The sequence below is a fragment of the Muntiacus reevesi genome, chromosome 17 (assembly GCF_963930625.1).
Source record: "Muntiacus reevesi chromosome 17, mMunRee1.1, whole genome shotgun sequence".
Classification (NCBI taxonomy): Eukaryota; Metazoa; Chordata; class Mammalia; order Artiodactyla; family Cervidae; genus Muntiacus; species Muntiacus reevesi.
In genome coordinates this window covers 8,978,152-8,994,095 of record NC_089265.1, presented here as the reverse complement: position 1 = coordinate 8,994,095, position 15,944 = coordinate 8,978,152, and the positions used below count along the sequence as shown (strand labels likewise).

Here is a 15,944-nt window from a genome sequence, read left to right as displayed (position 1 = left end):
AGTACATCATGGGAAATGCCGGGCTGGATGGAGCACCACTGGAATCAAGATTGCCAGGAGAAACATCAATAACCTCAGATATGCAGATAACACCACCCTTATGGTAGAAAGCAAAGAAGAACTAAAGAACCTCTTGGTGAAAGTGAAAGAAGAGAGTGAAAAAGTTGGCTTAAAGCTCAACATTCAGAAGACTAAGATCATGGCATCTGGTCCCATCACTTCATGCCAAATAGATGGGGAAACAGGGGAAACAGTGGCTGACTTTATTTTTGGGGGCTCCAAAATCACTGCAGATGGTGACTGCAGCCATGAAATTAAAAGACACTTACTCCTTGGAAGGAAAGCTATGACCAACCTAGACAGCATATTAAAAAGCAGAGATATTACTTTGCCAACAAAGGTCTGTCTAGTCAAAGCTATGGCTTTTCCAGTGGTCATGTATGGATGTGAGAGTTGGACTATAAAGAAAACTGAGCGCTGAAGAATTGATGCTTTCGAACTGTGGTATTGGAGAAGACTCATTTGAGAGTCCTTTGGACTGCAAGGAGATCAAATAAGTCATTCCTAAAGGAAATCAACCCTGAGTATTCATTGGAAGGACTGATGCTGAAGCTGAAACTCCAATACTTTGGACAACTGATGTGAACAACTGGTTCATTGGAGAAGACCCTGACGCTGAGAAAGATTGAAGGCAGGAGAAGGGGACGGCAGAGAATGAGATGGTCGGACAGCATCACTGACTCAATGGACATGAGTTTGAGGAAGCTCTGGGAATTGGTGATGGACAGGGAAGCCTGGCGTACTGCAATCCATGGGGTCGCAAAGAGTCAAACACAACTGAGCGACTCAACTGAACTGAACTGTATGTATCCAAATGCACTGCATCTTAAGATGCCATGAACTTTAAGAGAAAATCATTTTATATATTACTAAGGAGGAAAAAAAAAAAAGGAAAACTTGGCCAATTAACTTTAAGACAGCATCAATTTTAAAACACAGTCTAACTTCAGGAATATTTTTTCTTTAAATTAACCTAAGCCTTAGAACAGATAAAATATGGAAAAATTCAGAAGACAGCTTAAGTTCACAAAACTTTTGTCTTCTACAGTAATTCATTTGGGTCTAGGAACCATCCTCATTTTACAAACAAGGAAAGAGGAAGGCCGCATAATTAGCAAGAGAGGCAGGACTAGAACTTAGGTCTCCTGACTCCTGATGTGAGTATTCTTTTCACCACTGGACATGGAATACTTTATGGTATCTGATGGGAACAGACATATCTTAGTTTTCTGAGAGAGAAGATACCTGAGTTTTAAAGAAATGTATTTAATGTTATCCACATCCCTCTCAAGATATAAAACACTTCCATTACTTCACAAAGTTCAACTCCTTCCCTCCCCTAAGGAAAGATCAGTTCTTTCACCACAGATTAGTTTTTCCTGTTTTAGAAGTTCACAAAAACGGAACGATACCCTTCTGCATCGGTTGATCACTTAACATAGTGACTCAGAGATGTGGTCATCATGTTGTTCATTACTGTGTATGGCTGAGTAATACTCCACAGTATGGATACACCATAATTTATTTACCCATTCCTCCACTGATGGATGTTTGGGTTGTTTCCAGCTTTAGGTTGTTTTGAATTAAGCAGCTTTGAATATTCTTATGTAAATCTTTATGGATATATGTTTTCATTCCTCTTGGGTAAGGGCCTATAAGTGGAATTACTGAGTGATGGGGTATTCTATTTAACTTGATAATAAACTGCCAGTGAATATATCATTTTATACCCCCATTAGCAATGAAAGCATTCTAGCTGCTTTTAACCAAAACAAAAAAACAAAAAACAAAACAAAGGAAGAAGAAAAAGAAAGGCAAAACCATCTCCTGTTGCTCTCTGGTCTACGACCACTTTTTTTTGCTACTGAGTCCTCACGGCCTCTGTAACATGAAACACAAAGAACTTTTCCAGGCTTCTTCATGATGAAACACAGCTATTAAGAAGCTTATTTTGAAATAAAAAACAAATCCTTACACTGTAGGCTTTAAGTCTCATTTTTCCTTTTTATCATTAGGAATTGATAATGTGACCCTAACACCTGCCAACTTAGTCGTTTAGCGAATTATTAACAGGTAGCCCCATTACGTGAGGCTGTCTGTTTATCTTTCTGCTGATTACTGCATGCTTCTGCCATTTGAAAACCATGTCACCTGGAGAATAAAAACCCTGGGAAAGAGAAAAAGAAAACTGCAAATGAGAAGGAAGGAGGGGAAGAAAGATGAAGGGAGAAAAGGATGGTTCATTGCAGTTGTGTTTCTCAACTGCATTCAAACCATTTATAGACTTAAGATCTGAAACAACTGGAAAAGGAGAGAAAGCATTCAGATACAGAGAATAAACAGTAAGCCTCTGGCTACAAGCATACACAGAGCAACCTATTACAGACCCAAGATTTTGCAGCTAGTCTAACTCGAAAAGGGGTTCAATTTTTAAAGTTTCGGCAGGTTCAAAATTAAATAGTCAAACAGTTAATATTTGCTTTGCAAGTCTGATACTTTGAAGAGCCAGGGAAGAATTTAGTCATTATTTGATATTATTTGAGAGCAAAAGTGTTCTGCAATAAAAGAACTCTAAAACGAAGCCCAATTTTTAAGAAATAATATCAAATAATGACTAAATTCTTCCCTGGCTCTTCAAAGTATCAGGCTTGCAAGGCAAATATTAACTGTTAGGGAGATTTCTTCAAAAACTGGAAATAGAACTGCCATATGACCCAGCAATACCACTGCTGGGCATACACACTGAGGAAACCAGATCTGAAAGAGACACGTGCACCCCAATGTTCATCGCAGCACTGTTTATAATAGCCAGGACATGGAAGCAACCTAGATGCCCATCAGCAGATGAATGGATAAGGAAGCTGTGGTACATATACACCATGGAATATTACTCAGCCGTTAAAAAGAATTCATTTGAATCAGTTCTAATGAGATGGATGAAACTGGAGCCCATTATACAGAGTGAAGTAAGCCAGAAAGATAAAGAACATTACAGCATACTAACACATATATATGGAATTTAGAAAGATGGTAATGATAACCCTATATGCAAAATAGAAAAAGAGACACAGATGTACAGAACAGACTTTTGAACTCTGTGGGAGAAGGTGAGGGTGGGATATTTCAAAAGAACAGCATGTATATTATCTATGATGAAACAGATCATCAGCCCAGGTGGGATGCATGAGACAAGTGCTCGGGCCTGGTGAACTGGGAAGACCCAGAGGAATCGGGTGGAGAGTGAGGCGGGAGGGGGGATCGGGATGGGGAATACATGTAACTCTATGGCTGATTCATATCAATGTATGACAAAACCCACTGAAATGTTGTGAAGTAATTAGCCTCCAACTAATAAAAATAAAGAAATAAATAAACATACAATGCCATTGCAAAAAAAAAAAAAATGTATCCTGAATAAAAGGTCATTAAAAGCCTTGTCAAACATTAAAAAAAAATAAAAAAATAAAATGAAGCCCAAGTACTGTGTAATCTTCTCAGTCTTCCAAAACCTGATCTGTCTTCCAATATGTACTGTCCATCTATTGCTCAAATACTCAACAGAATCGATGGACAGACACTGAGGCCCTGCATGAAGAGCATGAAGGCGAGGTCGTCGGTGTGCTTAGGTGGGAGTCCTCGCCCCAGGGTCCCATTCCCACTTTCCACCCCCAAGAGCAGCACAGCCTGGACCGCCTCATTCTCTGCCAAATTCTCTGTAGTCAACACGGCGGAAGGAACCACTCTCCTTCACCTTCACAGAGTCCTTTCCTTAGACCCCTCGCTTCTCCCAGTCCGGTAAGGAAGGCCTGGTTACTAGCTGTGCCAATAACCAGGTGAACAAATCTGTCTAAATCAGGGAATAACTACTCAGAAGCATATAAACTACATTCTCTAGCAAGTGCCTGTCACGGGTATTTTCAGCTCCATTTGTGTGATTTCTATGCAATTAGCTCAAAAAGAAAAACAGTAATAAATACCATTTATTAGTATTTAATAGTAATTAATAATTAATTAAAAATAAAAAATTTTAAAATGCTACCCCATTAGTATTTAATAGTAATACTATTGCTAACTATAATAGCAATTACAATTTACTCTTTAGCATGTGTACAATTTGTGTATATTGTCTCATTTAATACTTAAAAAACAACTCTGTATAGCAGGTATTACTAACCCTGTTTGATAAACAAAAAAACTTAAGCTCAAAGTAACTTACCCAAGTTCACTTTACTAAGAGGTTACAGAAACAAGAGGTGACAGAATCTGTCTGATTCCAATATGATACGCTGGAACTCTGTATTATGCTGTGTTGTCTCCCTTTAAGGGTTATATCCTCTTCTGTGGGTAAAATGGTGCTGATTTGCTTTTCAAAAGACTCCTCTTTAACAAAAGACTAAAACCAGAACCTTTAAGCCCACAGAAGTAATACATATGCACACACATTTTAGTATGAATCAAGTTACCATTACAAAATTCCTCTACAAGCCTACAGCATTTTTGTATACACACATTTTCATTTGATAGGTATTTCTTAGGTACGTGACTTTTCAGGGAGTTAGCTCTTTTTACATGTTTATTTTTAGTAAATTCAAATTTCATATGATCCTTCACCTCTGGAATATTGGAGACAATTTCAAAAGTCACTCCACAGCCTGGAATAGAACTTCGATGTGACATCTTTTTGAGGAGACTCTGAGCAAAACCCTAGAGAAAAACAAAATAGAAGATATGGCTTCCCATCTCAAAAACTGAGTTTTCATTAACAAACAGGCAGCATAAAAGACAGCTTATTCACTCTAGCCAAAAAGGAAACGAACATTATCTGCAATTTAAGTCAAAACCCAAATCACTGCATGTAGGTTTCTCACTGTGTTCTCAGTGCCCCAACCAAACCCATTTATGTGAAGCTTGCCATGTGCCAGACTCAATACATGAAAATGCAGATCCTAAACTCTGGAACCACGGCAGGCATCTGGTTCAACTTTGCTTTAAAAGGGCTGCAGAAATCAGACTGTTGACTTCTACACAATAAAATGACCTTCCAACTAAAATGTAAAGAAAGGCTGGTGACTCTTTAATCTTTTTTTTCCCAGCACAATGGACATCTTGCACTATGAATATTGACAAGTTCAGGCATTAAATTCTTAACCAAAGCAGGGTCGTTACGGAGAATGATTTAAGAGTGCATGGTCACTGTTTATGCTGACTGTGCTCTCTGCACGCTTAAGAATTGAACTGTTGAATTAATGCATAGATGACTCATTTGAAGATGCTGCTAAGACTGAACATCCTGTAGAGGTTGAAGAGAGCAGGGATGAGGGCAGAATACAATTGGTGAATAAAGATAAGAAGGAGAGAGGCTATTAAACCAACACTGAACCTTTTTCCCCATGCAAAAGCAAAGTAGGATATAGGTTTTTAAAATAACACCAAAAAACCAAACAGAACAGGGAAAAAGCTGTTTGGTCTCAGAGGTATGTATTTTCACAAACTTAGTAATAATTTAGTGATCTTTAGTTAATTTTTAAAAAATTTCTAGTGTCTAAGAATGCAAGAGCCTCTTAGAATGCATGTATCTCATCCCTTTACTCTTGACTCCAGCCTCCCAAGGCTGAACCATTGCCAATTACACTGGTCAAAGAACAGCTACAGTTCGTTTTCTTTTAATGGGTGGTGGGAGGAGGTGAGGGGGCCGCCATTATCTTACTTTTCTGTTTTCTATTTGTATGAAATTATTTTTTTAATGTTTTTTAAATGTGGTAAAAGTTACATAAAATGTGCTATTTTAACCATATTTAACTGCACAGTTCAGCGGCACTATGCAATATTTACATTGTTGCACAACTCTTACCATCATCCATCTCCCGAATTGTTCATCTTCCTAAGCTGAGACTCTGTCCCTGCTAAACACTAAGTCCTCATCCCCACTCCCCACCCCATCCCCCAGCATCTACCAGTGGTACAGAATTACTGAAGCTGACTGACATATATGAGGGTCAAGAGGAAGTCTCTGCTCTCGCTAAAGAAAAGCAAATGCTAGTTAATGAACCATCTGAATTTCAGTTTGATATCAAATCATTTTAACCAGGGGGGAGTGCAGCAACTTCTCACATCTACAGATTTTAAAAATTAATTTAAAAAAAGCAAAAAACAGAAGAAACTTGGTGAGTTCACAACACACCTTTCTATTAAAATTTCTGGGGCTGGTGGTTGAACCAGGTCAGTCTCAGTGCCTGGCAGCCAGAACCCCTAGCTCTGAAATGGCAAATAACTCCTCAAAATGCTCCCCAAGAGCAACATGTCTTTTTCCAATTCCTCAAAGACTTCTCAGAAAAGAGTGAATGGGAGACATAGCACGTATATCGGCAGCTACCCCATGACCCATATGTACTGATGCTGGAGTGCCAAGCCGAAGAGCTGAATTTTAACAGCATTACGGCCCGTCTTCATTCAAAGATTGGTATCAGTGTGACATTTAGAACTAAAGATTAATTTTTAGGGGTAGAGATTACATCTAGGACTCTGTCAACCATGACTGTACTCTTCTAAATGAGAAGATTTACTTTCATCTGTCTGGTTTTAGCCAGTATATTGAGAAGAATCCCTAGACTCAACCTCTCAAATCCTATCTTTGCAAAACCAATAGGAGAAGTGGTTTCTATTCTTATCTAGAAGTTTTCTGCTGAACCGGTTCATATGGCACCAGGTCCTTCATAATCTCGCTGCAACTGTGTGGACAGGCACGGTCATGGCCTCTACTGAACACTGACCATCAGACTATGCTTCCCGTGGTCCCCAAGCCTGCCACGCCCTTTCCTCCCTCATCATCTCTGCACGCGTATTTCCTCCTCTCTGGGGAGCAGCCAACGAGTCGTTCTCTGCCTGCCAACCGCTCCTGTCTGCAGCGGAGCAGCTCCAAGTCCCCTCCTCTCCGAAGCCCGCCCCGACTGCTCTCGCACCTCTGCCCTGGCGAGCCCCTGCACGGCGGAGCCACCACCACAGAAGACAGGCCCCTGTTTACACACTCACGGGCCAGTGGACACGGGCTCTTTAAGGATGCAGGCTATTTCTCATTCATCTTTCCACCCCAAAGCTCAGCAGAGGACTCTCCAAATACATGAATCAGTGAACCAGCGGAAAGGAAAGCGAGGAAAACCAAGGGTGAGGAGCACAGACGACAGCTCGTCGGCAGCGAGCTTCTCATCTCATCAGACCCAGATGGAAAGTCAAAGACAAAACGGTGAACTTCGCCTTGACAGGGCTCTATGGCACCCACATGAAGGGCTGAGCTGTGACTGCGGAGTCACAAAGATTCAGGGTGACAACGCAGTGCCATCCAGGAGGCGGTCAGGCTGACGGGCTCCGGGACTGAAGCAACCACGGGCACGGGACAGCCACAGTCGCCTGGCGGAGAAAAGCTCAGAGCGCCACAGAGCCCGGGGGTCCGAGGCCAGAGCCATCCTCCCGCTGCCCCGCCCTTACGTCAGACCCAAAGTCGCTTCCTCAGTGAGAATCAGTGACCCACCTGCCGGCCGTGAACATTAACACAAATGCGCTTGCGCAATACCAACTGCATGTCGGCTGGGTGGCTGAGCTGGACAGTCACCCGCACGATGAGAAACACCCGCTCGTCCATGGGGGTGCCTTTACTCAGCTGAGGGCAGCCGTGCACGGCCGAGTCCCAGGAGGCTTCCGCTTTCACCTGCAGAGAAGATGGAAAGGACGGAGTCACCTCCTCCTCCTAAAACACAGAACCTCACAAGGAAACGTCTCGGCTTGGCCGAAGGGGAACAGCCAGTCACGAGGGCAGTGCTGCCTGCAGCGTGAGCTGGGAGACCACGGAACCCAGGGATGTGGCCTCAGGTACCCACCTGGGCGGGTACAGAGCAGGATGCTCCTGGTTGGCAGCGACAATGTATTTACTTTGAAAAATACTCAAATGGAAAGCTGTAAATTTAGTACAATGAACCCCTGTGTTTCTCCCATACAGATTCATCAACTGTGAACATCTTCCCTTTTCTCCTCTTTCTCACACATTCACATTCAGTATTGCTGTTGTTTTGGGGTTGGTTTTTTTTTTTGCTGAATTACTTTGGAGTAAGCTACAGATGTGTAACTCTTTATCCTTGAACACTTCAGCAAGTATCATTTTTTTTTTTTAAGATTTTTTGATGTGGGCCAATTTTAAAGACTTTATTGAATTTGTTACAACATTACATCTGTTTGATGTTTTGGATTTTGGGCCCCGAGGCATGTGGGATCTTAGGTCCATGACCAGGGATCGAACCTCCACCCTTTGCACTGGAAGGCAAAATCTGAACCACTGAACCATTAGGGAAGTCCCAGCAAGGATCTTTTAAGAGCAAGGACCTCCTCTGACCTAACCACAGAGCAATGATCACATTCAGGAAACGTAACACCTGAACACTACTGTACAATACAGGGGCCACCCTCAGACGTCTCAGCGCTTCTGATGTGGGATCTCAAACTACATTTAGCTGCCCTGTCCTTTCTGTTCACTCTCATCTAGGCTGGTTCCCAGCCTTTCTTTGCCATTCATGACACTGGCTTCTTAAAGAAGGGTGCAGGCCCACTGTTTTACAGAATGTTTTACTGTTTTTACAGAATATACCCCAGTTTAAGCTTTGCATCTTTGAATAACACGAAGTGTTGGTATGTCCTTCTGAGTATTGCACTGGCTTTCCTTCCTTAAAATCTTTCATAATTTTTCCAATATATTCAAAATTAGAAATTAAGCCCCCAGTGTATATTCATCACTCAGACTGAAACATTTTCATCTGGCTTCATCTATTCCTTTCCCCCCTTATTTCAAAGTCAGTGCCAAATATCGTGCTGTTTTACCTTCATGTACATTAGGAGCATTTCCCCAAAGAGTGGACCACTGCTGATCTGAAATGCTAATACTAACAGAGATCCTTTACCAGGAAGAGCCATACAACTGTGAATGGGCATAATCTGATTGGTGCTTTCCTTCTGGAACTGGTTCCGTTCTTTGCAGAAATCACAATTAAGATTTTCATTTATATTTCTTGAGAAATGGAGGCACTGAAATGATAACTTTGCTGACTGTTCCCAAAGGCCTGTGGAAAGGTTAAAGGAACTACTTTTCACCCAGTCTTCCCGAGTTACACTTCATTTACCTCTCCGTCGTGCTGTTTCACGATCTGCAGCTCAAAGAACTCGTCCTCCTCTTCCCCAGCGAGGGTAGCATCCCATCCACTGGCTTCGGGGTCATCGAGATTATCCTGAGAGCTGAAATCATCAGCTAAAAGCGGAGGAGTTCCATTAAATACAGAGATCACTTTAAAGGATAACCCCTACCAGCTACATTTCAATGTGCTTAGTAGCAGAATCCTCCTGCCTCAAATTTCATTTGCTTTTGGCTCTGAAATCTTACATGACACAGAGGATGACCATTAAACAGTTCACACATCTCAGAGATGGGAGACGCCGCAAGAAGTCATCTCAATCCAATCGCCTGCCTCTGTGCCTTATTTTGCATGGAAGGCGATCGAAGCCAAGAAACCCAAGAGGTTACTCAAGGTCAACCCATAAATGTTAAGGATAGGATTATAACCCCAATTCCCTGGTCTTTCAGTGCAATGAAGACAGGACAATGAGAATGATTTCTAATTATCTGACAGGTAAATTTAACAAAACGAATCTATTGGCTACATGAGCTAGAAACGGAATGGTTGCCCTGTGGTCCTCTTGAATACTCATGTCCAAGCCTGGCCCTCCCAATTCCCCATCCATCTAAGCTTGGGGGTGAGCATCGAAAGTCTCTTTTCTAGGACGTGGGCTTCATGGACAAAGAACAGACATAAGGCTGAGCAGGGTGCTGCTCCTGTCTTGGAATATCCATACTGCTAGGTCTTCTTTAAGCTTATTCTTTTCCACTTTCCAGCCCTCCTGCACACACGTACACACCCCTCACCCATCTAGGAACCTAAGGTAAGGACAGGACAGAGTTGCCTTCAGTCTCCAAGGCTCCAGAGAACAATGCAGGGTAGAGTGCTGTGGCAAGACCTTAAAACCCCGAGGGGCAGACAGACAGCGGAAGTGGCTTCCTCTCTTGACTCCCTGTGAATATACAAATCGCCCACACATCCAAGTAAGCCAAATGGTGCCTGCGGCTCAGTTGCTAAGCCACCAGGCTCTGTGACCCCATGGACTGCAGCCCGCCAACTTCACCTGTCCATGGGATTTTCAAGGGAAGAATACTGGAGTGGGTTGACATTTCCTCCTCTAGGAGATTGTCCCGACCCAGGGATCGAACCTGGGTTTCCATACTGGCAGGTGGGTTCTTTACTGCTGAGTCGCCAGGTAAGTCCAAGCCAAATAGTACAGATGCCGAAATGCACTCTCAGGGTGAGAGAGAACTAGGAGGGCATCCACGCTTGTCTGTTTAGGACAGTTCATTTTAATACATGGTTCTACAGATGTCTTGGGCATTTAAATGCTGACTTTTAAATTATTTTTAGCTCTTTAATCTACCTTTTCATTTTCAGTTTATCTCCTCAGACAGAATATATGTAAAATATAGCCATATCCAAAATATTTCATGAGAGTGAAAAAAATGAGGGTAATTTTTAAAAGGCGCAGGGTGGGGGGGAGCAATGCATGGATGGATGGCACAAGACCTCACAGAAAAAGTGACAAATCCATTAGGTAATGCTAAGACGACGCCAGACAAAAGAAAACACGCTACACGACCATCACTAGTTATTAGTCATTTCCGGAGAGAAGTCTCTTCCTGAGAATTAAGTGCAGGAAAACATTACTACCCTCCTAAATTGAAGAGAGAATACAGCACACGGGGCAATATGGGCTGGAGAATGAAATGTGAGAACACATCACAATGAAACATACCTATCACTGTTATAAAAACATTATGCTTACAGGAAATTCATTCTCTGTTGAGGTATTAGAGTCTTTCTGCACACATAAAATGGACCTGAACCTCAGGCCTGCAGAGCTGCCTATCTGCATACCTGGTCAGAATCTAAATGTTACTTGGGCTTCCCAAGAGGCTCAGTGGTAAAGAATCTGCCTGCCAATGCAGGAGACATGGATTCGATCCCTGGGTTGGCAAGATTCCCTGGAGAAGGAAATGGCAAACCACTCCACTATTCTGGCCTGGGAAATCCCATGGACAGAGGAGCCTGGTGGGCTGCAGTCCATGGGGTCGCTAAAGAGTTGGACATGACTTAGTGACTAAACAACAGCAGCTGTTACTCAGACATTAAGTTTTCAGAGCAAAGCCTGCAGAAGGGACTTCCTCACTCACCATTTAAGTCAAGGAATATGACAGGAATGTGTGTTTCCATCCCAGGAACTGGGGTCCTAAAACATAATGAACAACAGCATCTCAAACAAAGCAGCCTTTCTCAGTGGCATGTATTGGCTTGGCCAAAAAGTTTGTTTGGGTTTTCGTAAGATGTTATAACAAACCCAAAGTAACTTTTTGGCCAACCCAATGCTTTGTATCTCAGCTTTCATATATTAAGAGCTATTAGAGGTCAACCAATAATAACGCTGGGTACTGGGTCTGCTATAATTTCACGTCAGAGATTCCACCAAGACCTGACGATCACCAATGCCGCTTTTCTCCGGTGCTCTCATGTGAATTATCATACACTCTGATACCAGAGCCCAGGAGGCACATGTACCTGCTGAAAACTGAAGTTGAAACTCCCTTGTTTCAACGCACCTTCTTACTAAGTTATATATCTAAGAGCCCCATGTGGCTTAATTCGATATTTTTAATTTCTATAAAGTGGCACAGAACATCTGCTGACAGTTAAGTTTAGGCCAGCACCAAAATCAAAAACTCCTGGAGATGCAATTTTATTAGGAGTGAATCGTCTTTTAAGGGAATGACCCAAGTAATTAACATATTAACTACTTTTTTAAAATGCTAAGTGCGATGGTACTAAATATTGATTTAGATTCTCAGAAATCTTAATTACTTGGGCCAATAACAATATTACTTAATAAAACACAGTTTTAGGGCACAGTTATTCCAACTCATGAAAATAATTTAACACTTCCTCTAATTCAGGCAATTTTTTTTCCATATACTATGACTCATCCATTAATCAAAGCACAGGCAACATCCACAGCGAAAGTGGGCAGCCCTGGGAGCACCGAGAACTTTGGAAGACAGATGGCTGGACCCATACCATTCTGCTGGGGCCCCTGGAATCCCGCTGCCGGCCGAGGGGACCATGACTGCGTTCCTCTCCTCCGTCAGAGTCAGCCTCATCTCTAGGAGCTGAGCTTCACGGTCGGCATCATCCTCTGTTTTATCTAGAACATTAGAACCAAGATCAAACACAGGTAGTCCACATCCTCCCCCTGCGTACGCTCTGTATATGCCAGGTACTAGCTGATGAGAGTTCACCAGCAACTTATGATTCCCCCGACTCCTGATGAAAAGTTCACGATAAAATACTGACTATCGGCTAGCAGGGCTGGTGTGCGCTCGCTGACAAGCCACCTTCAGTTCATCAAAGACCACAGAGGAATAGATCAGAAATGATCTTGAGAGTCAGAAGGTTCGAGGGCTTCTAGACCAGAAACCAAGAAAGGTTTGCCTCTTGTGTTATGTTTGCGGGACAGTGCTTACTGCACATACTGATTCCTCGTCACTGAGGAGGAAGGCAGACCTATGCAAAGACATCATTAGAACTGAAAGGATGTGACACAAATCAGCACCGTTCCTGTGCTCTCGAGGTTCCCATGATGGATGAGTTCGTCTACTTTTCCTTTCTGTGATGGCCAGTAGGGATTAACCACACTGATGCAGGGAAAGGGAAACGTTCCAGTTGCTTTTCGTACCAGGTTTACTGACAAGCTTTTGCAGTTGTTGATCTAAATACTCCTGACGTTTTGTTAATGCATTTAGCCATTTTCTACGGAGTCTCTCTAAATCCCGATCCTGGAAGTAAACAGAGGAACTTAGAGTAAATATGTCGTCAAGACAGTACATCTGAAACTCTATCTTAGCTTACTCTAATAGGCTTCAAAAATGTAAAGTACTACACGCTAACTTTTTTGTCATCACTATTAGTTGACTTCAGCCATTATTAAGAACAGAAACCTTCAGAAATTAAAGCATTAGTGTCCTATGGTAAGACCATTCCTGAAAGGGCATTCTCTGATATCTAGAACCAGTTTCATTTCTGTTGGCTCAAAGGACAGAACAGAACTTCAAGCCGTTGTACAGCAGAGCTCGTCTACAAGGTCTCTTTGCTGACAAAGGTCACAAGTACTGGGACTTCCCAGTGGTCTGGTGGTTCAGATTCCACCTTCCAAAGGAGGGAGTGCACGTTCGATCCCTGGTTGGGGAACAAAGATCCCACAAAACCCACAAATACTATTTGACAATCCTCACATTTATTTCCTTTAGAACCATCATAACAACTTTTCAAACTTTTTAACTACAGTCTTCAACATGTTCCACCAGTCTCTGCACATCACGTAAACACTTCTCTCCTTGTTTCTGTGGGATTCTGGAGGGGAGTGTGTTATCAACAGACTAAAAACTACCAGTCAACACCTGACTACGCGCCCATCTTACCTCATTTCCTTCTGTAATAAAGTTACGAGATGGGTAGATCAGGGGAATGCTGAGCAGACTGGGCGTATCTGGGTTTCACTAAGGCACTTAACCAAATAACTCCTGACATTCTTGTGGACAAGATGGAGAAATATGCAATGGATCTATTTGGGCGAAATTACGGACGAATGAAATATCACATCCAAAGGACAGTGATTCATGGAATAACATCAGCTTAAAAGAAGTCTGTTCGGCCGTGCCACAGGACTTTATTTAACCCTCTCCGATGCTAGGCTTTTATCAGTGACTTATAGGAAGGCAGACATTTTTATCCAATTAGAAGGAGGCCAAATCATGAGGGTGACGACACTGGATGACATATTCAGGATCCAAAGAGCTCTGACAGTCCTAGATGATGACTAACCAGACTGGCAAAATAAAACTTATCAGACATAAACAAAATATTGCAGGAGGGTAGGGAATGAAGCGGGGGAGAAAACGAAAGAAAATCTGTGACTCCAAGAAAGGGAAAAGGGGACCTGGCTTAAAGTATGGAAGACACCTAAGGGTGTGTGTGGCCTGACTGGAGCCCAGTCTGAGACCACTCTTTCGGGCAAACAGGAAAAGGATCTGAAGAAATGGGTCTGTAAGGACCTGGATGGGAAGCCCCAGGTTTGGAAAATGAGAAACGGTCACAAATAGTGGCTCTCAACTCTGTTTTAAAACTTGAGAAAAAGCAATACTTGAATCAAAACTAATTGTGTAATTATTAAGCGACAGGATGGCAAGACTCCAGAACCTGTAATTGAGTACTTTAATCAAGCTAATTTGATGAGGTTAACCCGTGGTTCATTACCTGGTAGCTGTCCATGTCCTCCTCTTCCTCCTAAAAGGAAAAATATATTATGCAGAGCCAAAACCAGCATTTATCGAAGAATCAGGCTATACTAAACAATCTAAATCTAGCTCCATAGTTTATATTTTCTAATTTTATGAATATGCCTTTTCATCTCCCACCAGCAAGGGAGTTGGAGTGAAACCTCAAGCTTCTCACAGGAAAGTGAAGAACACTCATTTGACCTTTTCGGGAGCTAGTACAATACTTTTCCTGCTGGGTTTATAGTCCTACTCCCCAGGGGAAATCAAACACCTGCTGGCAAAGAGTCTTCATAAGCCAGTAGGGGGTTTCCGGGGAGATGTGGGTGATGGGGGGAGGCAGTTAATGACTAGCAGGCATGAGGAGTTCCTGAGATGGAGATGTTTTAACCCTCAGCTTGCCATGGACCAGGGACAACCAACAGTCTGGGGCAGTGATTCTATGCAAATACAATACAGTTTGAAAAAAAGAGGACAAAAAGAAAAAGAGGTATCAAAGGAAACAAAACACTGAAAAGAGCTGTTCATGAAAGGCAGTTTTCTGACAGGTTCCCGAAGACTCTGGCCTGGCTGGCTGTGTCCGGAGACTCACATGGACGGGCTCGTGGGCCTTCGGTGACCGTGGCGCCCTGACTTGCACACACCCGATGCCGACCGACAGGATCCGTTCCTCCATCAGCGGCAGAGTCCCAGACTCCTGCACAGACTTCACTTCCACCTGGACTCGCCGGGACTGCCCCTGCACCACACACAATCTTAAATTTCTTAAAATCGGTCTGAGCTCCAAAATTTGGGTTTAGAGAGACCCCTACAGGCGAATGTTGAGAAAAGCATTTAGCTTTCAAGGTACTGAATCTTACATATTTAGTAGTAAAATACAAATTAAAAAACTAATCAAGAACAAATCTATAGTTTACATATTTTTTGAACAAAAAAAAAACATTAAAAGGAAACATTCTAACCAAGGAAATGCAAAATGCTAGATAATACAAAATGTTCAATTTACTAATAAGCAAAATAATATAAAATGTTAAACTAATAATTAAAATAAGCATGAAATACCTTTACTTTCTCTAAACTAGTAATTATTGCTTAGAAAGGCAATTTATAATATTGCCCAAAGTTTATGAAAAAGGCAATTAAATACACTGTGGGTGGGAATATAAATTGGTAAAGTTTTCTGCAGGGCAGTTTGCCTTAAAAAATAAGTTTCATTTGACTCAGCTATTCAACTTTCTAGGAATCTGTTTTAATAATCATACATGCACATAAAGAATCTTACAGCACTATGAAGAATAACAATAAATTAGGTGTAAATTAAATGTACAATATTCATAACACGAGTTCTAGTATATTAATGAAATGTAAACTATCTATAGTATATTAGTGAAATATATACTGTAAACATTAAAATATTGCTATA

General features: G+C 42.0%; 1 protein-coding gene across 2 annotated transcripts in view; it reads right to left on the bottom strand.

Moving 5' to 3' along the window:
* Positions 1-15,944, bottom strand: part of KIF13B (kinesin family member 13B) — a 201,446-nt gene that overhangs the window by 52,692 nt on the left and 132,810 nt on the right. For both annotated transcript variants that reach the window (XM_065907699.1, XM_065907700.1), the window contains exons 25-32: positions 15,114-15,260; positions 14,502-14,531; positions 12,925-13,024; positions 12,267-12,393; positions 11,372-11,427; positions 9,222-9,346; positions 7,586-7,762; positions 4,672-4,764 (exon numbers count right to left, since the gene is read on the bottom strand). In XM_065907699.1, the coding sequence (XP_065763771.1) occupies positions 4,672-4,764; positions 7,586-7,762; positions 9,222-9,346; positions 11,372-11,427; positions 12,267-12,393; positions 12,925-13,024; positions 14,502-14,531; positions 15,114-15,260 (855 nt within the window). The remainder of the gene's footprint in view (positions 1-4,671; positions 4,765-7,585; positions 7,763-9,221; positions 9,347-11,371; positions 11,428-12,266; positions 12,394-12,924; positions 13,025-14,501; positions 14,532-15,113; positions 15,261-15,944) is intronic.